The sequence below is a fragment of the Gigantopelta aegis genome, chromosome 8 (genome assembly GCF_016097555.1).
Source record: "Gigantopelta aegis isolate Gae_Host chromosome 8, Gae_host_genome, whole genome shotgun sequence".
NCBI lineage: Eukaryota > Metazoa > Mollusca > Gastropoda > Neomphalida > Peltospiridae > Gigantopelta > Gigantopelta aegis.
Genome location: NC_054706.1, coordinates 24,960,964 through 24,984,181, shown reverse-complemented (window position 1 = coordinate 24,984,181; position 23,218 = coordinate 24,960,964). Strand labels below are relative to the sequence as shown.

Genomic DNA, 23,218 nt, shown 5'->3' with positions numbered 1-23,218 from the left:
ATGGCCTGCCACGACGCCACCGAGGCCGGTGTACATCAATGAGAGCCCAAACAAGTAAATGCTAAATTAGGTAGAGTACGTATCATTAAATAGATATTTACAAAATATTTACATGTCAGTTTAATATGAAAGACCTAATCGACGAAAATCAGTTTCATTCTATTTCCGATACTAGTTGTGTAATCCCTGGCACCGTGTCTTTAAGGTGACCAAGTAACCGTGGCTAGGTAGATTTGTTAATACAATAAATCTGTGTAACCAGACATACTTTTTAGTCTCATATTTTATAAAGGCAGAACATGAAAGAAATGTTTGCAGTCATGCTCGCTCAAGTGCAAGACTCAAGTCTTATGTGACGTGCTGTTTGATGCTTATATGGAGAACAAGAGCAATCTATGTAAAAAAAGCAAAATGATTCGTTTGAAACCCTATATAGCTGTTTGGTGATAATGTTAATATATGAATAAATGTTTATATCCAGATTCAAGCATTCGGGTAAAAATAAGCCCCCCCCCCCCCCCCCCCCCCCCCCCCCCCCCCCACACAAATATGGTAACCTATTGGATTGGATTGGATAACATATTAACGTGCCTATATCCAATAAAGATTCAAGCACATATCTCCCGGACACAATATCTGACTTCGCCAGTGACTGGGTCCGGGACAGAAGGCATGGGTTTTTAAGAGTTGAAAATGGGCAGAAGTTTGAAAATAGCAATTAGTGAAAAGTAATCTGACCCCGATAGCTCTGATTGGTCAATATGCCACAGAGTACTGTGCATCAAATCATGTTCCAGTCAAATGGTCTGTATGACTTTCTAACAAACGAAACAAAAATTAAATAGTCGGCAATGATCATTGATTACTGTTACTATAGCGTGTACATATTTACGTATATAAATAACATATGCACATTCATTAACCTCTGGCTGAAATACAAATATTTAAGTGAAGTTTTATTTATTTTTTAAATTTAAGATAAAAAAGAAAAATAATAGACGTAAAAATATCGCCTAGGCTTATTCCTACATACCTATTATCATTTCTTTTCTTTTGTTTTTATTATTCCGTCTGCCTTAGTGTTTACAAAATAGTCTGTCAAACATTTGATCATTCTGATTCGTAGTCGGATACATTTTCACATTGGTAGTAAGGAATCGTTTATATGCACCATCCCAAAGCGTATGCCTGATGCGCGGTCGGTCTAGGATCGATCCCCGTCGGTGGGCTCATTGAGCTATTTCTGGTATATGAAAGGTCGTGGTATGTTCTATCGTGTCTGTGGGATGGTGCATATAAAAGACCCCTGGCTACTAATAGAAACATATAGCAGATTTCCTCTCCGACTGTGTAAAAATGACCACGTTTGACATCCAATAGCCGATGATTACTAAATCAATGTGCTCTAGTGGTGTCGTTAAACAAAAACTTTTAAAAATTTGTTTTATCTGTATAAGCAAGCTGTGTTGTATTGACAACTGTCTTGATTAACGTTCTTGGTTTACCTCACACAAAAATAAATTATAAATTAAAAGTAAATAAATAGAATATGTTGGTAAATAGTAAAAATAGGTTTTTATGAAAATTATCTTATTTATTTAATTAGTTTTTTTAATTTATTTCTATCACCCCCCACCCCATTATAATGTATTTCTTTAAAGAAAGAAAGATGTTACACCGGATGTCGCTCGGTAAATATGATAAACATCGTCTGTCATGGACAATCATATAATATCATCTATATTCTGTTCCCCCACATCTTTTCAAAACATAAGTTCTTTGATAAATACGGGCCCTGTAGCCTACTGTAGGCCTATTCGCTTTTCATACAGGCTAAATTAAGGCGATACTTGACTTTTTGGCGATTCTAAAAAAAATATAAATGTCAATTATAATTTTTTGTACAGGTGATGCGCCAGTTCCGGATCACTTCAAACAAAATTGTGAATTATGTCAACATGTGCTCGTATGACTTTAAAAGAAATTCTTGGTAATAAAGACAAACAACCATGTCAATAAACAGTGATATAAAATGTAAATTTAGGTAAACATTTAACACCAAAAACAATGTTGTTCGAGCTGGCGTACTTACACCAGTTGCGGATCACTTTGTCCAGTTCCGGATCACTTTAGAAATTAGAGGCTTACGCCTTCAAAAGCACTATTTCCAAAATCTTAGCACTTTCTGTACGTTCGTGGGTCCTGCCTGACATATTTAATGGCCATTTGCAACTCCATGAGGTACCCCCCCCCCCCCCCCCCCGATTACGCCCCTAATTAGCAATTTCTAAAATCGATTGAAAATCAACGATGACGTCCCATGACGTCAGATATACGTTATTATATTATTTTCGTTTTGTACTTTCAACAAGTACGAATTATATTTGATTTCTGGCATTCTATTATATAATAATTATAATAAATTATGTTTTTCATTTTTTACCGTATATATCAATAATAATAATAATAATAATAATAATAATAATAATAATAACAGAGGCGACACAGTGTAAAACAAAATAGTGGTACAGCTTGTGGTTGCCACCTTTCAAATTACTTTTAAGGACATTTTCACAGATATAACAAACACACACACACACACACACACACACACACACATACAAGTGGTACGGCTCTTTGAAAAGTAGTATGGCCATGGCCGTACCGTCTGCGCCGCCCCTGAATAATAATAGAGTCCTAATAATAATAAATAAATAAAATAATAATAATAATAATAAAAAATATTATAATTATTATTACATTATTTTGATGACTTTTAAAAGTCACATGTTCTTTGTGAAAGGAACAAAGGCTTGAAAAATCAGCACCTTTTATTGGAAATAGAAAGAAATAACATATCAGCAAAATATCAACTTTGGGACTGTTTAGTATTTATCATAATATTAAAATTAAGCAAGTAATTTTGGAGCAGGACGGTTAGACCCCTCATTAATATAATGATAAATATTAATATAGTGATAGGCCTACACACTAAACAGTCACAAAGTGGAATTATGTTTATTATTTTTAATTCCTTTATTGGGATGCACTTTTGACGTGTTGTTCCATTTGTCCTTTTCAGGTTAGTCCCCCACACCCGCAAACTATTTCCTGGATCTGCTCCTGAATGTAGAATTATTTTCAACGACGGTCTAAAGGCTAGGGCTAGCTCAGATTGACCTTGCGAATATACAGATAATTTTCCTTCATCAGAATGCGATTGTATAAAACAAAAATCCCACTGAAAAAATTAATCCACCATATAGTGGTACACTGTTGAAATGAGAAGCCGTATAAGAGATTATAAGAGGACCCTTCCCCCCTCTCCGGAAGTCGAGCAGTCAAGTATGCGAAAAGCACGTGCAGTGGCACATGCGACACAGACATTGGCGGTGGCAGGATTTTATAAAGGTCCTCAAAGTTGTCAAACTTGTGCCGATTCTTTTCTTTGTACAGTAAAATAATGTGTTTGTTTTCTCAATAAATCAAGCAAGTAATGGGGTGGACGGCTCTCACACTGAGGTGGGTGGGCAACAATACTGAATAGTCTTATGGGGCAAATGCAAGACACGTGTGCAGCGATTTTAGCAGAGATGTGGGGTCTAGACTGGCGATCTAACATACGCCATTTGGGCTCCCATTTTTGTAAGTGGGCAGGGCAGACTGATTTTTGCCCGAATTAAAGGAAAATTGATTTTAAAAAACAACATTTTATTTTATTTATATTAACATTACTGTTGAATGACTGCAGCTGTATGTGTACGAATGGCAAATTGCATGTACAAATATAACGTGAGACAAAAGTGAACGAACACTTAAAATCGTAGTTTCAGTTTATAAAATAGGCCTGTGTCTACGCAAAAGCAACTTTTCATTGCAAATAACGACAAACTATTAATGAATTGATGGATAATGTAATATGACATTAATGACTGGTATTCATAAGATACATTCACATGGAAACATGACCAGTTATCATCAGTAATCGAGTTGCATTCGTAATCGAAAAGTTCAACCCCCCTCATATCAAGGTCAGTATCTGGTGTGTCCACCATTGACCCGTGAGCATGCGTGAAGACGACGGGGAAAGGATTGGCACAAACATCTCAAATAAGCCACAGGAATGTTCCTCCACTCCTCCTGCACGCCTGTGCAAGCTCAGCGACGTTACGCGGTGGTGGCTGGCGGTGACGTACACGCCGTCCTATCTCATCCCACGTGTTTAATTGGATTCAAATCCGATGAAACGGCGGGCCAGTTCATAACGGTGACACCGGCTTGTTGCAGGAATGCCTGGGTAATTCTTGCAGTATGTGGACGGGCATTGTCTTGTTGAAACAGAAGGGGACCTCCTGGTCTTCGGTGACGGGGCCAGGTTGGATTCTTTTTTAGCGAGATTCCTTGCCTCCACGTCATTTCTCCGTCTGACTGTCGACTTGTTTTTTTCGTGATTCGTATGACGGCCATTCTGCAGAACGCCACGGTTGTTCGCGTTTAGTCTCTACACGTCCGAGCCTGTTCTAGCAGCACTGGAAGATTGACCGCCCCACTCTAAGAAGAAATAGGAAGCGGGGTCGGCCCCATCTACTCTTTTTCTAGACTTTACCTTGCTTTATAGTGATACTATCTCGTATCCTCCGGAGTCGGGCCCGTCCGCACCACTATACCAACCCATGACGACTGGACTATACCCTAGTCTGATATTCTCTCTCGTTCAGACGGATCCGGCTTCTCAAGATCTGTATTTCAGCACAGCACTACACCTTCAACGTCTATCGACTGTCAATCTAGGGGTTTTCTTGACGGGATGCAACCCTTCTCATCCCTTTAAGCTGTGCAAATATCAAGAAATTATGCACGTTTATTAATTTGATTAACGATGTGTTTAAAAACATTTATCTGTCGTGAGTTCTTGTTTGTAAGTTTGACTATATTACATGCATATTATTGTGTTCATTTATGAATTTGATTAACGGTGTGTCGTATATGTATTTATTTCATTATTTGTAGGTTTGATTATATTATACATATATGCGATATAATTGCTGCTGCAGTGTTTGTTAACAACCTCAAATGTAACACCGATGGTGTTTCGGGTGAATAAAGTTCTGTTCTGTTCTATAAATTTGATTGTTTATACATTGTTTATCACTTGTTTATACATAATTACTAAAGTTTAAAACCGCTTTCGAGCTGACATGAACGTCCTGATATAACACAATTAATTCAATAATTGGATATTACGGGTAATCATATTATAACCACCTGCCGACCTGCCAACCTAAGCCACTAGGTTCGTCAGAGTCGATATACATCATAACCAATGTATAACTCTATTCTGATGAAAGTTTGTAAACGTGACATGAGTACAGTTACGTATACATCACATAATTAAAATTATTAGAATCAATAACACCTGTTATTACGTATGCTACATAAAATATTTAGACGTCAAGTCTTTCTCAGTTAAATAAAAGATGGATCAATTTTCAATGTCTCGTTGAAGTAATATAGCCATCTGCTATCTTTAGACTGCATGAATATGAAAGAGAAACCGTAGTGCATTAATAAATCTTTCGAAATATTATGATTATAATATCGACTTGTTGGTAATTGTAACGTCCTCTTAAAAAGCGTGGTGTTTGAACATCACTTCACTCGCTTGGAATCAACCGACGTTGCAGTACGTAGTGTTCAACAGTCGTAAGGTAAATAGTATATTTTCATAAGTAAATTTTGCTTTGTTTTGTTTAGTAATTAAACAACAGTATTTTTTTTTATACAATATTGATTTTGTTTAATTACATCTTTAAAGTTACTGTTTCAAATTATATATCGTGAAAAATAAAATCAGACAAGAGTTCGTCGATTTTAAATGTTTTATTTATAATTATTTTACTTACAGAAAATGTGGGGTTTTTTTGTGGGTTTTTTTTACTTTTTTTTTTTTTTGTGTGTGTAGAATATGGAACCGAACTACGTTCATATAATTTTTAAATGCTTCGTTATCATTGTCTTAAAAATTAAAAGGTAACAAAAGTTAAAGTTTCTTTTGTTAACGACATCACTAGAGCAAATAAGTATCGGCTATTGCTCGTAAAACACTGAAACAAAAGAAAGCGTATTTTAAAAAAAAAAACGTCAGAAAGAAAAAGAAAACAAAATGAGAAAGATTTGTCACAAATAAATCATTGAAATAGAAGACACCCCCGGATTACAGTAAACATTATATTTTGTGAAAGTTTGTTTTGTTTAACGACCCCACTAGAGCACATTGATTTATTAATCATCGGCTATTGGATGTCAAACATTTAGTCATTTTTGACACAAGTCTTAGAGAAAAATAAATACTACGTTTCGTTAAAGTCGCAGACCCCAGTTTGAACGAGTGAAAATAGACACTGCGTTTGGTTAAAGTCGCATACCTCAGATTGAACGAGTGAAAATAGACACTGCGTTTGGTTAAAGTCGCAGATCCCAGTTTGAAAGAGTGAAAATAGACACTACGTTACGTTTCGTTAAAGTCGCAGACCCCAGTTTGAACGAGTCAAAATAGACACTACGTTATGTTTGGTTAAAGTCGCAGATCCCAGTTTAAACGAGTGATAATAGACACCACGGTACGTTTGTTTAAAGTCACAGACCCCAGTTTGAACGAGTAAAAATAGACACTACGTTACGTTTCGTTAAAGTCGCAGATCCCAGTTTAAACGAGTGAAAATAGACACAACGTTACGTTTCGTTAAAGTCGCAGACCCCAGTTTGAACGAGTGAAAATAGACACTACGTTACGTTTCGTTAAAGTCGCAGACCCCAGTTTGAACGAGTGAAAATAGACACTACGTTTCGTTAAAGTCGCAGACCCCAGTTTGAACGAGTGAAAATAGACACTACGTTTCGTTAAAGTCGCAGACCCCAGTTTGAACGAGTGAAAATAGACACTGCGTTTCGTTTCGTTAAAGTCGCAGACCCCAGTTTGAACGAGTGAAAATAGACACTACGTTACGTTTCGTTAAAGTCGCAGACCCCAGTTTGAACGAGTGAAAATAGACACTACGTTTCGTTTCGTTAAAGTCGCAGACCCCAGTTTGAACGAGTGAAAATAGACACTACGTTACATTTCGTTAAAGTCGCAGACCCCAGTTTGAACGAGTGAAAATAGACACTACGTTACGTTTCGTTAAAGTCGCAGACCCCAGTTTGAACGAGTGAAAATAGACACTACGTTACGTTTCGTTAAAGTCTCAGACCCCAGTTTGAACGAGTGAAAATAGACACTACGTTTCGTTAAAGTCGCAGACCCCAGTTTGAACGAGTGAAAATAGACACTACGTTTCGTTTCGTTAAAGTCGCAGACCCCAGTTTGAACGAGTGAAAATAGACACTACGTTACGTTTCGTTAAAGTCGCAGACCCCAGTTTGAACGAGTGAAAATAGACACTACGTTTCGTTAAAGTCGCAGACCCCAGTTTGAACGAGCGAAATTAAATACTACGTTTGAACGCGTGAAAATAGACACTACGTTGGTTAATCTACAATCCTGTAAGACATCAGGATAAAGTTAAAATACAGTGAAATAAGAGTCTGTGGTCGACGTTGAAACGGGAGAATACCCCGTAAAACTAGACTAGAGCTTGTCTCTATAGCCATTACTTTCCAGAGGTACGCACGTTTTTAGAATGAAGATTTTTTTTTTTTTATGGCATTACAAATACTAGGATTACTATAAACACTTGACATGGATATTCTAAGCAATACGATATAAGCAATATCTGATTTCAATTATCAAAAGTGGCTTTAATAGTGAAAAACACGCCGTAGTGTTTAAAAACTAGGGTCTGTCACTTTAATGCAGGTTCGAGCACGCTGCCCTGGGCAGACATCTCGACTGTCAATGCCGACTGCCCAGGATGCAGGTTGAACTATTTTATTGTACATTTTACCCAGATATCCCTGAAGATGTTATCCCTGGTTGGCGTTTTGTGTCTGGCGACAGTGCTGCTTGCTCACCCAAGTGAGAGAGAAAAGCGAGGTTAGTGAACGAGTTCTTTACTGTTTCATATAAAACCACCGAATTAAAGGGGCTGTCCCGAGTTTTCAGCCCGATCAAGTCTTCCGTTTGTTCTCACAATAACGTAAACACACAAAGTAAATACAAGGCAGTATACGTATAAATACATTTGGAATGATCTTTGGCCGAATTATTTCAAATTCCCTTTGGCCGTTGGAAAAACTAATAAAATCGTACGTATGAAATGATTTTAGACAAACATCGATATTGGTGAGATACTACAACACATTAAGATGCCCAGAAATGCATTAATTATAGAGATATTCATATTCTAAGAAAGGAAATGTAAGTAAATTGCAATTTTAATAATGTAAAACTATTTTATTTGCCGAACACCTTTAAAAAGGGCTAAAAACTGAGGACTGTTCCTTTAAGGATGGACGGGCAATTGGCGTATCCAGTGTTTTACATTGTGGGGTGGTGGTATACTGTCTATTAGTCTATTATGTTATAGGGCGATAAGAAAATATAAAAGATGGTTGAAGAAAAGAGGTGTGCTTGGGCAGGGTATAACCTCCACTGGGACAGGGTGGACCGATGGAAAGACGAACTCACGTTCGGAGTGAGTGTGATGTATATACTGGAAATCCTTGTTACGTACTGAATATGGAAGAGAAAAATTTCAATGTTAATTTTGTCGTAATAAAGATCTGTCCTGTTTTGTTCTGTTCTGTTCTGATATCCAAGATCCACACCCGGACACGATGTTTCCTCCAATATTAATATTTATTAATGAACGAGGGCCGTACCTAGATAAACTTTAAAACACACAACAGCGATATCCCCCAAATCCCCCCCCCCCCCCCCCCCAACAAAACAAACAACAACAAGAACAACAAAAACACCCAAACAATCAAGAAAAAACACATCATCACCACCAACAAACAAACTAAAACAAAACAAACAAAAACAACAACAACAACAACAAAACCCCAAACGAAACAAACAAACAAAAAGAACAACGCACCAACACATTCAAAATTAATAAGGTAAAGTTTTCGTATATATGTATGTATATATTTTTTTATTTTGAATATCTCTATTGTATGTATGTTGGGTTTTGACTTAAACATACAGATATTCAATGACGCGCTGGCACAGGGGATATTAAAATCCTTTATTGCCATTACAAATTTCCTCATGCCGTTACCGGACCCGAACCTGTGGCACCAAATCGCCCGCAATTGTTGGGCCGGAACGCTACCAATCAGACCAACTACGTTCCACAAAAATAGAACGATCGTTAGTCGACCATATTCGTACCGGTCCAACAACCACGCGGTTCTAAGGCCCCATGGCTTGGCAACGTTTGACTTACATGCATATGTGGACAGACCTGGCACTGGCTATATATGTATTTTTATATTTTGAATATCTCTATTGTATGTATGTCGGGTTTTGACTTAAACATTCAGATATTCAATGACGCGCTGGCACAGGGGATATTAAAATCCTTTATTGCCTTCACAAATTTCCTCATGCCTTTACCGAGACCCGAACCAGTGGCACCGAATCGCCCGCAATTGTCGGGCCGGAACGCTACCAATCAGACCAACTACGGTCCACAAAAATAGAACGATCGTTAGTCGACCATATTCGTACCGGTCCAACAACCACGCGGTTCTAAGGCCCCATGGCTTGGCAACGTTTGACTTACATGCAGATGTAGACAGACCTGGCACTGGCTATATATGTAATTTTATATTTTGAATATCTCTATTGTATGTATGTATGTCGGGTTTTGACTTAAACATACATATATTCAATGACGCACTGGCACAGGGGATATTAAAATCCTTTATTGCCTTCACAAATTTCCTCATGCCGTTACCGAGACCCGAACCTGTGTATATACGTATGCGTATGTATGCGTATGCATGTCTGTCTGTCTGTTTGTCTGTCTGTCTCTCTCTCTGTATGTAATAGGATGTATATATACATATACATATACATACACATACACATACACATACACATATACATATACATACACATATACATATACACATACATACATACTATTACATACAGAGAGAGACAGACATACAGACAGACATGCATATATATATATATATATATATATATATATATATATATATATATATATATATGTGTGTGTGTGTGTGTGTGTGTGTGTGTGTGTGTGTACGGTAGAACCATTACGTACTGTGTCATGAAAGTATTGCGAGATGCCAACAGCTGCCCAACTTCCAGATAGAAAGTATTGCGATGTCAGCTGTTGCATATTTATTAAAGGTATTTTGCTATGTTATTTATTAAACAAATATTGAAAAAATAATTAACTTACTCCAAACGCTTCAGTGCTGAACTGAATGCTTGCAAACTGTGTGTGACAGGTGTTATTTTAATTCACATATAGAACTCTTACCGATGGTATGTCGACAATACCTGTTGTCCTGAAAATCTGTGTAATCAAACCCACTGACAGTCGGTCGATTGTATCCTTATTAGACAATTGTCGAAAGACCTAAGTAAATATTTTTAGGGTCAAACTTCTGTAAGTGGATTAGTGTTTGTATGAGTATACTAATCAAAATATATTTTGGTGTCACGTGAATTTCGACTTCATATTAAAGAAGGCCGCCAAAATCCAAAATGTGATAACTGGTCAACTGTATTGTTACTGGATCGTAGGCTCCAATTCAGATCAGAGAAAGCAAAACCCGCAAAAGCCAGCCTGGTGCATCCCAAGACTGCACTAAATATGTTTAAGTTTAACTTCACTGAATGGATTAGTGTTCATATAAGTATACTAATCAAAATATGCCTTGGGACCACTTAAGTTTCGACTTCAAATTCAAGACGGCCACTAAAATAAAAACATAGCTTTTAACCTATATTGATTTGACTTGTAATTGTCATGCAAATGTAAAGGTGGTGTCTGGACATAGGTTTTCGGGGTCAAATTAGTTATTTTGTTAAACTTGGTATGTCCTTGCAGAATGTCTCTCTAGCCATTTATAAATTTTGTTTCAGCTGAGAAAGAAAGATGCTTACAACAGCTACATTACAGTACATTTGAACATAAGTACATATTTCGTTACTATAAAGTTTATGTTCAGAATCTCCATATTGTGAGTCTGGCAAATGAAGGCTGGAATATTTAATAAAGGGAATATACAGTTGTACGCAAAACATGCCCAATTACATTCAGAAATCGAAGTAAAAGAAAAGAAGATTTAAATGAAAAAAAAAGGGCAGCAATCGAACAGTATCACAGATTTTATATAGTATCGAAGATGACTGCACGAAAGAACAAACAAAACCATAACTGAGAGGTATGCACTGGCGTAGGAAGCGGGGTGTGGGGGTGGGGGTGGGGGTGGTGGCAAGGGGGAATGTGACCCCCACTTTTCAGATATTTAGTTTTATATTTGCTTTATAATAGTGTAAAAGTGTGTAAATATAAAAGTTTGCCCCCTCCCCCACTTTTTGGCACCTTCCTACGCTCGTGGGTATGTTTATATTCAATTGGTGATTAATCAAAACCACATCTTCACTTAATTCTGCGGTGTTTATTCAGAAAAAAAACCCCTTCATGATTCCTAATACGTTCATTCATCTTCATGAAACTATTTACCACTTGCCTATCAAGCATAGCTCTATGTGTATGAAATTGTGTGGTATTGTAGGAATATACAAGACAGTTATAGCAGTGCTTGTAATAATAAACTATATACCACTTGCCTATCAAGCATAGCTCTATGTGTATGAAAGTGTGCGGTATTGTAGGAATATACAAGACAGTTATAGCAGTGCTTGTAATAATAAACTATATACCACTTGCCTATCAAGCATAGCTCTTTGTGTATGAAAGTGTGCGGTATTGTAGGAATATACAAGACAGTTATAGCAGTGCTTGTAATAATAAACTATTTACCACTTGCCTATCAAGCATAGCTCTATGTGTATGAAATTGTGCGGTATTGTAGGAATATACAAGACAGTTATAGCAGTGCTTGTAATAATAAACTATTTACCACTTGCCTATCAAGCATAGCTCTATGTGTATGAAAGTGTGCGGTATTGTAGGAATATACAAGACAGTTATAGCAGTGCTTGTAATAATAAACTATTTACCACTTGCCTATCAAGCATAGCTCTATGTGTATGAAATTGTGCGGTATTGTAGGAATATACAAGACAGTTATAGCAGTGCTTGTAATAATAAACTATATACCACTTGCCTATCAAGCATAGCTCTATGTGTATGAAAGTGTGCGGTATTGTAGGAATATACAAGACAGTTATAGCAGTGCTTGTAATAATAAACTATTTACCACTTGCCTATCAAGCATAGCTCTATGTGTATGAAAGTGTGCGGTATTGTAGGAATATACAAGACAGTTATAGCAGTGCTTGTAATAATAAACTATTTACCACTTGCCTATCAAGCATAGCTCTATGTGTATGAAAGTGTGCGGTATTGTAGGAATATACAAGACAGTTATAGCAGTGCTTGTAATAATAAACTATTTACCACTTGCCTATCAAGCATAGCTCTATGTGTATGAAAGTGTGCGGTATTGTAGGAATATACAAGACAGTTATAGCAGTGCTTGTAATAATAAACTATTTACCACTTGCCTATCAAGCATAGCTCTATGTGTATGAAATTGTGCGGTATTGTAGGAATATACAAGACAGTTATAGCAGTGCTTGTAATAATAAACTATATACCACTTGCCTATCAAGCATAGCTCTATGTGTATGAAAGTGTGCGGTATTGTAGGAATATACAAGACAGTTATAGCAGTGCTTGTAATAATAAACTATTTACCACTTGCCTATCAAGCATAGCTCTATGTGTATGAAATTGTGCGGTATTGTAGGAATATACAAGACAGTTATAGCAGTGCTTGTAATAATAAACTATATACCACTTGCCTATCAAGCATAGCTCTATGTGTATGAAAGTGTGCGGTATTGTAGGAATATACAAGACAGTTATAGCAGTGCTTGTAATAATAAACTATTTACCACTTGCCTATCAAGCATAGCTCTATGTGTATGAAATTGTGCGGTATTGTAGGAATATACAAGACAGTTATAGCAGTGCTTGTAATAATAAACTATTTACCACTTGCCTATCAAGCATAGCTCTATGTGTATGAAATTGTGCGGTATTGTAGGAATATACAAGACAGTTATAGCAGTGCTTGTAATAATAAACTATTTACCACTTGCCTATCAAGCATAGCTCTATGTGTATGAAAGTGTGCGGTATTGTAGGAATATACAAGACAGTTATAGCAGTGCTTGTAATAATAAACTATTTACCACTTGCCTATCAAGCATAGCTCTATGTGTATGAAATTGTGCGGTATTGTAGGAATATACAAGACAGTTATAGCAGTGCTTGTAATAATAAACTATTTACCACTTGCCTATCAAGCATAGCTCTATGTGTATGAAAGTGTGCGGTATTGTAGGAATATACAAGACAGTTATAGCAGTGCTTGTAATAATAAACTATTTACCACTTGCCTATCAAGCATAGTTCTATGTGTATGAAATTGTGCGGTATTGTAGGAATATACAAGACAGTTATAGCAGTGCTTGTAATAATAAACTATTTACCACTTGCCTATCAAGCATAGCTCTATGTGTATGAAAGTGTGCGGTATTGTAGGAATATACAAGACAGTTATAGCAGTGCTTGTAATAATAAACTATTTACCACTTGCCTATCAAGCATAGCTCTATGTGTATGAAATTGTGCGGTATTGTAGGAATATACAAGACAGTTATAGCAGTGCTTGTAATAATAAACTATTTACCACTTGCCTATCAAGCATAGCTCTATGTGTATGAAATTGTGCGGTATTGTAGGAATATACAAGACAGTTATAGCAGTGCTTGTAATAATAAACTATTTACCACTTGCCTATCAAGCATAGCTCTATGTGTATGAAATTGTGCGGTATTGTAGGAATATACAAGACAGTTATAGCAGTGCTTGTAATAATAAACTATATACCACTTGCCTATCAAGCATAGCTCTTGTGTATGAAAGTGTGCGGTATTGTAGGAATATACAAGACAGTTATAGCAGTGCTTGTAATAATAAACTATTTACCACTTGCCTATCAAGCATAGCTCTATGTGTATGAAATTGTGCGGTATTGTAGGAATATACAAGACAGTTATAGCAGTGCTTGTAATAATAAACTATTTACCACTTGCCTATCAAGCATAGCTCTATGTGTATGAAAGTGTGCGGTATTGTAGGAATATACAAGACAGTTATAGCAGTGCTTGTAATAATAAACTATTTACCACTTGCCTATCAAGCATAGCTCTATGTGTATGAAATTGTGCGGTATTGTAGGAATATACAAGACAGTTATAGCAGTGCTTGTAATAATAAACTATTTACCACTTGCCTATCAAGCATAGCTCTATGTGTATGAAAGTGTGCGGTATTGTAGGAATATACAAGACAGTTATAGCAGTGCTTGTAATAATAAACTATTTACCACTTGCCTATCAAGCATAGCTCTATGTGTATGAAAGTGTGCGGTATTGTAGGAATATACAAGACAGTTATAGCAGTGCTTGTAATAATAAACTATTTACCACTTGCCTATCAAGCATAGCTCTATATGTATGAAAGTGTGCAGTATTGTAGGAATATACAAGACAGTTATAGCAGTGCTTGTAATAATAAAGATCTAGAGCTAATATGTCACATACGCCACGTGTACCTGCTTCGTGGTATTTGTCATCCACATTTAGCAATTTCCTTTCCATATGGTGTTAAAACGTTATCAACAGCATTTGGAATGTCGGCCAAAGACACCTTTATAATATGGCTTGTTATAATGTGTTGGCACTTTACTGCAAACAAAAATTAAAAATCATAGCTACGTTTTCTAGTTAGCTGTGCAATTATGTTTATGGATTTTGGTTTTTCTTTTGTGCAATATATGTGATTATATATAACATCTGTGATGCTGTTCGATTGCTGCCCTTTTTCGTTTCTATGGTTTTAAGTACAAATGCACTTTTCCTTAATTTAGACAGTCAATCTTTCACTACCTAGAATTCATAATATGGTTGTTCAGAACAAAAACTTTCTTCAGTACTGAACCATCTATCAGCAAGCTCCTGTAATGAAGTTATGCCTTCTGAATTTACTGTCGTGCATTGTACACTTTCGTTGCTGTGGATATCCATTTAAAAATGGCTAGAGCGACATTCTGCAAGGAAATACCTAGTTTAGCATTTTTGTTAAACGCATTCGACTGTCAGATTACCAAACTGTCTAAACAAAACGTCTGATAAAATTTGCTGACAATTGGGGTTCGCCCATATTTGCATTAGTACTTCATAACACTGACAGCACCCAATATGTGAAAACAAATTGTATACATTAAAATATATAGTTACTTTTAATAATATTAATATGTTCATAAATTACTTCCTCAACCCCCCAAAACTATGACTAGACACTAAGTTTACGATGTATGACAATTACAAGTCAAATCAGTATAGGTTAAAGCCATTTTTTTTATTTTAGAAATTCAGGTATATTTTGATTAGTATGCTCACATGAACACTAATCCACTTAGTGTAGTTTGACCTTAAAACTACTTAGTGCGGTCTTAGGATGCACCAGGCTGGCTCCAGGGCTTAAAGGATATATTTATTTATTTAAATAGTATTAAATATAATATTTTGTTTTTTATCTTTCTAATCTCTTTTAGACTAGCCCGACTGAAAAATAAATTGCACCGTCTAAATACTAATTGTAAATCCATAACCTCATCTAATCAATATTGAATTATGGTGCTTTTAAAAATATACTAAATTAAAATTAATTAAAATGTTAAAGTCCCTTATATATTTTTGGTTCTTAATTGGTCATACCATTCTTCCAAATTACTCCCCTTCATTTTAATTTTCTCTTCCCCCTTCCCACCCTTCCATCCCCGAAATTGGTCACTGGCGAAGTCAGAGGCTAAGTCCGGGGTGGGCGTGCCTGAACCTCTGTGGATATGGGCACGTAAATAGAGTTCCCATCCCATACCAGGCTGGCTTTTGTGAGTTTTGCATTCTCGGATCTGAATTGGAGCCTACGACCCAACAACAATCCAGTCGACCAATTATCACAAGGCGATAACGTACGATGAATCCAACATTTGCGGAGGTATCCGTTTACTGAATGACATGGTAATAATGCAACGCATTTATTTATTGTTATTTTACATGTAGCAAAGTCACAATGTTATTACATGAATAAAGTATTGTTATCATTGTTCATTCGCAGTTTTCACAATACTTTGGGGTGTTTGGGGTGGGTGATGGTGGGGTGATGATGATTGGGGACTGCCCGTTCCCCCCACTAGGTGTGGTGCTGATACAGTGTTGTCAAAGTGTATCTTGGACCTTTAATTGTTTTTCAGCTGCAGGCTGTGAGTTTCAGGGCCAGAATTATGACGACGGCCAAGTATTTACCATAGCATTAAGCGGCCCATGCATCAAATACACGTGCAATGCTGGTAGCACCGCACCCTCGACGATTGGTACGTATTTTCTATATTAGGCCAAAAATAACGGCCAGACCAAAGTTCTAGAATTGATGCGGCGATGCGGGTTTTTTTCTTCTTTTTGTTTCTTTTTTTAAAGCATGGATGACACAGGAAAGGTGAGTATATTTGATACTAAAATAATGCACGTCCTAGTTCATGCCCAATGGCATTTTGGCTCAGAATGCGGTTTTACATCATTGCAAGAAAAGCCCGGTTAAAATCGATGTTATACCACGGGTAATTACCCCCCCCCCCCCCCCCCCCAACTTTTGACGCGAGACCAGACATTTATTTTTGTTTGGCCTTAAGGATGCGCAGTGTTTTCAGTATACTGATACAGTCAGACCTGTCTAATGCTAGGATCAGACTGTCAACTAGCACGGCGAAGTTGGTTAACTCGATGACTGCGTTGTAGTTTCCCCAACTGCCAACTTACGACGGGTGCGCTCAGATTAACAACTAACCGGTCGTAGGTGTTGTGTACGACGAGAATCGAGTTGTAAGAACGCTCAGCCTAGCAAGTGGACAGATTAGAAGTCGTGACAGAAGAAAGTTGGCCAACTTTGACGTGACAGTTGGTGGTTTGCGCCTAACATAATGCGACCAAAGTCGAGTTGTAAGAACGCTCAGACTAGCAATAGGACAGTCGTAGAAGTCGTTAGAGAAGAAAGTTGGCAAACTTTGATGTGGCAGTTGGTGGTTTGCGCCTAACATAATGCGACCAGAGTCGAGTTGTAAGAACGCTCAGACTAGCAATAGGACAGTCGTAGAAGTCGTTAGAGAAGAAAGTTGGCAAACTTTGACATGGCAGTCGGTAGTTTGTGCCTAGCATAATGCGACGAGAGTCGAGTTGTAAGAGAGCTCAGACTAGCAACAGGACAGTCGTAGAAGTCGTGAGAGAAGAAAGTTGGCCAACTTTGATGTGGCAGTTGGTAGTTTGCGCCTAGCATAATCGAGTTGTAATAGGACAGTCGAGAGATTGTTGACTTGGCATTTGATAGCCTGAGACTAGCATTAAGCAGTCATACGAGGGAGAAGAGAAAATCGACCAAACAATACAAAACAACAACACAACACAACACAAAACAAACAACACTAACAAATGAAGGAAATATACTTTTTTTTTGGCTGGGGCGGGGGAGGTTGGTGTGGAATGCGAGTTTAATCGATTGCCAATGATTATTTCCATTATCTATTTAGAGTGTAAGGCTGACGATGGATCGTGTGTTCCATTTGGTACCAAGAAGACCAGCATGTGTCGAGTCAGCGAATGTGGACAAAATGCCGCAGGAAGTATTGGCTTCCATCCAGTTGAAGGTTCAAATTATGGTATGTATCATAGGACGCAACAGTAACAACCATTCGCCTTGACGTGTGATATTACAATTTGTTTTTGTTTTGTTTAACGACACCACTAGAACACATTGATTAATTAATCATCGGCTATTGGATGTCAAACATTTGGTAATTTTGACTCGTAGTCATCAGAGGACACCCGCTACATCTTTTATATGCATTTTCCCACAGACATATCACGGCCTTTGACAAGTTGAAGTGCACTGGTTGGAACGAGAAAAACCCAATCAGTTGAATGGATCCACAGAGGTGGTTCGATCCTGTATGACGCAAGCTCAGGCGAGCACTCAACCGACTGAGCTAAATCCCGCCCCTTTGATATTACAAAGACACGGATAGATCAAAACATCTTCTCTATATACAAGGGTTAGCCGCGGGTTTCCCCCTCTCTCTCAATGGTGTATGGGCTGCTATTTTTGTAGAGGGCAGGCTGGCTTTTACTCAAATTAAACGAAAATGCCCGAATCTGCACAATAACATTTATTCATATTAGCATTACTACCAAACAGCCATATAGGGTTGCAAACAAATCACTACGCATTTTTACACTAACTTTGAGGATAGAATGATGGAAATACATGGTGAAAAGGTCTCATGTTAGCACATTTTGCCTGAATATCTGTATCATTTTTGATCAAATTTAAGATTTTGCTACAACACTGGGGGAGGGGTGGGTGTGTCCGTTGCCCTCCCGCCTCCCTGTCTCGTACGCACCTGCTCTCTCTTCAATGGACAAAGCATCACAATCACCATAAGCCAGAGACACCAAATAACCGTAGTTTAATAACGTGGTGAGATGTTAAACAAATATTCTTTTTCTTTCTTTTCTTGGGGGGGGGGGGGGGGGGGGAGGGGGGCACACTATGTATGTATATATGATTTTATAAAAATTTAATACAGTAAAAAAGAAGAAAAAAAGGTCTGATAGGGGAAGGGAATGGAAAATGTCGCGGGTTTCGTCTCAAGACTTTATGTGAGAATTACCAAATGTTTGACATCCAATAGCCGATGATTAATGAATCAATGTTGTGTCGTTAAACCTTTCCTTTGCAGGGGACGGTGGTAAAGCGCTCGCTCGATGCGCGGTCGGTGTGGGATCGATCCCCGTAGGTGGCCCATTGGGCTATTTCTCGTTCCAGCCAGTGCACCACGACTGGTATATAAAAGGCCATGGTCTGTTGGATGGTGCATATAAAAGATCACTCTCTCTATATATGTGTGATCCGTAACCATATGTCTGACGCCATATAACCGTAAATAAAAAGTGTTGAGTGCGTCGTTAAATAAAAACATTTCCTTTCGTTTCCCTTTCCTTTGCAGAATGTCAAGATAAGGATGGCAAATGTGGCTACCATGACGGGGACAAGGTGACTCGTATGATCGGCAACGCAGCCTACAGCTGCACATGCAGGCTAGCAGGCAATACTGCCAGTTACGAAGCATGCTCTTCGATGCCATGAAGAATAATTCGAACTGAATTGCAGGTCACATGTCATGACACGACGCGACATGTTGAACGATTAGATTCTATCTGAAATTCATATAAAACATAAAACAAAGCAACCTACAATAGAGGTGTTTTACTTTTAATTTTTTTTTTAACAATGTATTTAAACGTGATAAGGCCGTATGTTTGCATCTAATGGCAGATTCCTTACGCAAAGTTAAAAGTATGCAGTTGGCCAATCTAATTAAAACTAGCTCCACTATTACATGTGGATCTAACAGCAACCCATTGGAGCTCATGTCCAGTTGACCTTTCATTCGACCAATCAAAACCTTCCTTGCAAAATCATGCCAGTGATTTGAAAAGAATTTGAAACCATTCGGGATTATGCCGAGGGTATATGAAATGATTCGGGTGAATTACGAAGTATGCCGGAAACTAATTTCAATATAAAACTTTATATAAAATTCGTTTCAAGACAAAAAAACCCAACCAAAACCCGTGATGGTATAGCCATAAAATCTGTTTATACTAGTATACAATCCAGAGTTTATTACTGCACTTTTACCCCTGTTTTATAGTTCGCCTATTGCATAAATAGTCTCGCCCGATATTTTTAGAATTTGTATGCTAATTGGTCGATATTTAAATTGTTATTCATAGGTGAAATGTCACCTGGACATGGGAGTCCACGCAATGCTGTTAGATCTACTGGTAGACCCAGTAGAGCTAATTTTAATCAAATACCCTGGCAAGGATGTCATTTAGGCAAATAAAATGTTTTTAATGATTAAAATAACACACTGGCGCAGGAAACGGGGGTGGGGTGGGGCAAGGGGTGTGCAACTGTAACATATTAATGACACTGTCTCTTTAAAATATCATTTCTAACATGAAGTGCGTGTATCACTGTTCTAAGGTTTATAGTAGCCCACACTGCATTGATTGTATAGTCAAGGAGCCAAAGCTGAATTGTTTGGTCAAGATTAATAGTTTCTGGCACAAGTCTTTTTGTAGATGGTATTTCTGACACAAGTATCAAGAAAACCAATCGTTGGAGCAAGCTTTAGCAAGCAATATTTTCTAGTTCAATGATTCTTATAATTTTAGTATAATTATTATAAAATTCACTGCATTTTATTTGTGTACCGTGACGTCACTTCTTCTCTCGGCAGCCCTGAGTTCAGCCAGCAAACGTTTCGCTAACGATCGCGAACTATTTGATTGGTTCCCGACATGACAATTAGGTTTACTGTGAAGCGCATAAATTAGTCTAGCGGACGTTTTTCTAATTCAATGATATATGTTATGTCACTAAAAGGAATACATGCAGCGTTACATATTACGTGACGTCAGGTACCACCTTTGCTTAGAGAATGACATGACGTCAGGTACCACTTTTGCTTAGAGAATGACGTAATCAACAGGTAGTAAGGGCCGTCTACCTCCTAAACGACGAGACAGTGGACCAATAGAAAGGACGCAATACCATCTAGGGGACGTATGCTAGATGATTTGTTTAGCACGGCTTTCTAACACCTTGTTACTGGTTGACTGAACTGGAAGAACCGTTCTGCTATACTCGTTAAATTAAATTTAAGTAAAGATTATTGCTAGGTGGTAAAATAGAATCTAAGATATGGCCACTTCTTACTCCTAACGGCCAAGTTCGGGGCCATCTTGGATTTAAATGATGAAGCAATATCTCAATTAGCATCTGTTATAAATTAATTCATTTGTGAACAAAAAAACCCAATCTCTAACATCACAGTCTTACTATAGTGTATGTAAAATGCGATACAAGTCATTTGTCCTGTTCTGACTACTATAATGGTGGCCATCTTGGATGTAAATAATGTTGCAATGTCTTGATTAGCGGAGATTAGTTCAGTATGAATCATGTGACCTTTAAAACACCGCCTCGAACATCAACAGTTTCGTCATAGCTGATAAAGTATCGGAAATATGTTCAGTCCTGTTTTGAAAGCCATCTTGGACGCCATCTTGAATATTTAAAAATGCTCAAGGATATCAAATTAACACCTCCAGGATCCTTAATCAGTATTTACGAAACACCGATCTACAAGGTTTATAAATGTTTTAGTAAGCACAAAATTACGTATTTCTCGTATTTCTTGACCATCTGAATTACACGTCTTTAATAGGATGATACCAAACTAAAGCAATTCTTTTGAAAAGTCCATCACGCTCTTTTGTTTTGGTTTGGTGCTCTAAGATGATACCACATTTTGGTATAACTCATCGACTAAACTGGATATACGCAAACCGATATTTAAACAAGAACAACTATTTAGTGTTTAATTTTAGTCGTTAAAAAGCGGCCGTACTGGAATCTGGACTGTAAATGCGCTTGGGTATTAAACATAAGTTAACAGACAAGGTGCAATGCCATCTAACACACTGAAACTATTGGGTACGAAAAGAAATCCGATTTCGTTTTAGTAAAATCCATCGAAATACAGGTTCAAATCAATAAAGTGGCAGATTTTGAATGTGTAAGATGTCACTCTACCTTGTCTCTAACAGATGCATATGCCCCTAGCGTGTGTGGTCAGCTTCATAATTGTTTTGGAAGTTGATGATCACGATTGGCCAAGCAGTTCATATCAAATGCTTTACCCTTTTGCAAGATCAAGTTCTATGTAAGAAACATGTTCTTCAAAAGTATTATCCTGTACTGAACCGATTGCTTAAGGCTGACTTAGTATATTTATTGTGACAAACTTTATTGTACCTTGCGTCTAATGCAGTCAGCTTAGTGACGTTACCACTAATTCTTCTCTGTGGCTCTTTTCTCAAGAGATTTTCCAAATTCGAAAAATCCTAACTGGACTAAACACCTATCTTTTTGTTTTTGCCACATGACAACAACTATGTCATGCAGTCAAGAGGAGAGGCATTAATGTAGGCCAATGGCCTGTTTGCCAATCCATTTCCTTTGTGAAATAAATATTGTTTAAACCAATACACTCAAATGATTATCGAGGTAATCTTTGGCTTGTCGACACCTATGCAGCTTCTCATTCGACCGGCGACTGCAAAACCATGGACTCCCTTTTTGATATAAATGACGATTGACTTTGCTTATGCCACAATATATCAGGTTGTGGCTTGATAAATTCAAGTTGATTATCGTCTTTGACTTGTATCAAAGTTTCCAATCCATTATACTAAATGCATATTCAAGCAGGATTATTTTAGGAAAACAATTAATGATTTAAAGGGACCTTCCTGAGTTTTCTGCAATGTTTAAGATGTTATCGACTAACAAGAGACTTTTTAACGACTGTAATTACATATCAAATATATTTTTCTGCATAACATATTAGTGGCTGTATATTAAACATGTTTCTGATCGTTCTAATATTTGTACTAGGTTAAATTTATTCTATTTCTTATGTACAAAATCCAGTTTGGGCTTCTTACAAATATTAAGACGACCAGAAACACATTGACTATACAGACACTGATATTCTAAACAAGAAAGTATATTTAATATGTAAGTTTAATCGTAGAAATATTTTATTAGTCAGAAACATCTTACAATGCAGCAAACTCAGGAATGTCCCTTTAAGACATTGACTGAACCGTGCCTCAGTTTTTGTCCATTCTTCTTTTGGCAAAGGATGTACTTTCCTAGTTGAATGAATGAATGAATGAATGCATTTTTAACGACACCCCAGCACGAAAAATACATCGGCTATTGGGTGTCAAACTATGGTAATGCAAACAAATAAAGTGATGATCAACATCAATATAAAAATTCAA

General features: G+C 37.3%; 1 protein-coding gene across 1 annotated transcript; it reads left to right on the top strand.

Annotated features, from left to right (window-relative positions):
* The first annotated feature begins 5,611 nt into the window (after nt 1-5,611).
* On the top strand, nt 5,612-19,552 carry LOC121378400. The gene is made up of 5 exons (XM_041506555.1): nt 5,612-5,708; nt 7,948-8,032; nt 16,501-16,620; nt 17,827-17,955; nt 19,303-19,552. Exons 2-5 carry the CDS (start codon nt 7,960-7,962, stop codon nt 19,440-19,442), a joined length of 462 nt encoding a protein of 153 aa, XP_041362489.1. The 5' UTR covers nt 5,612-5,708; nt 7,948-7,959; the 3' UTR covers nt 19,443-19,552.
* Nucleotides 19,553-23,218: the final 3,666 nt, after the last annotated feature.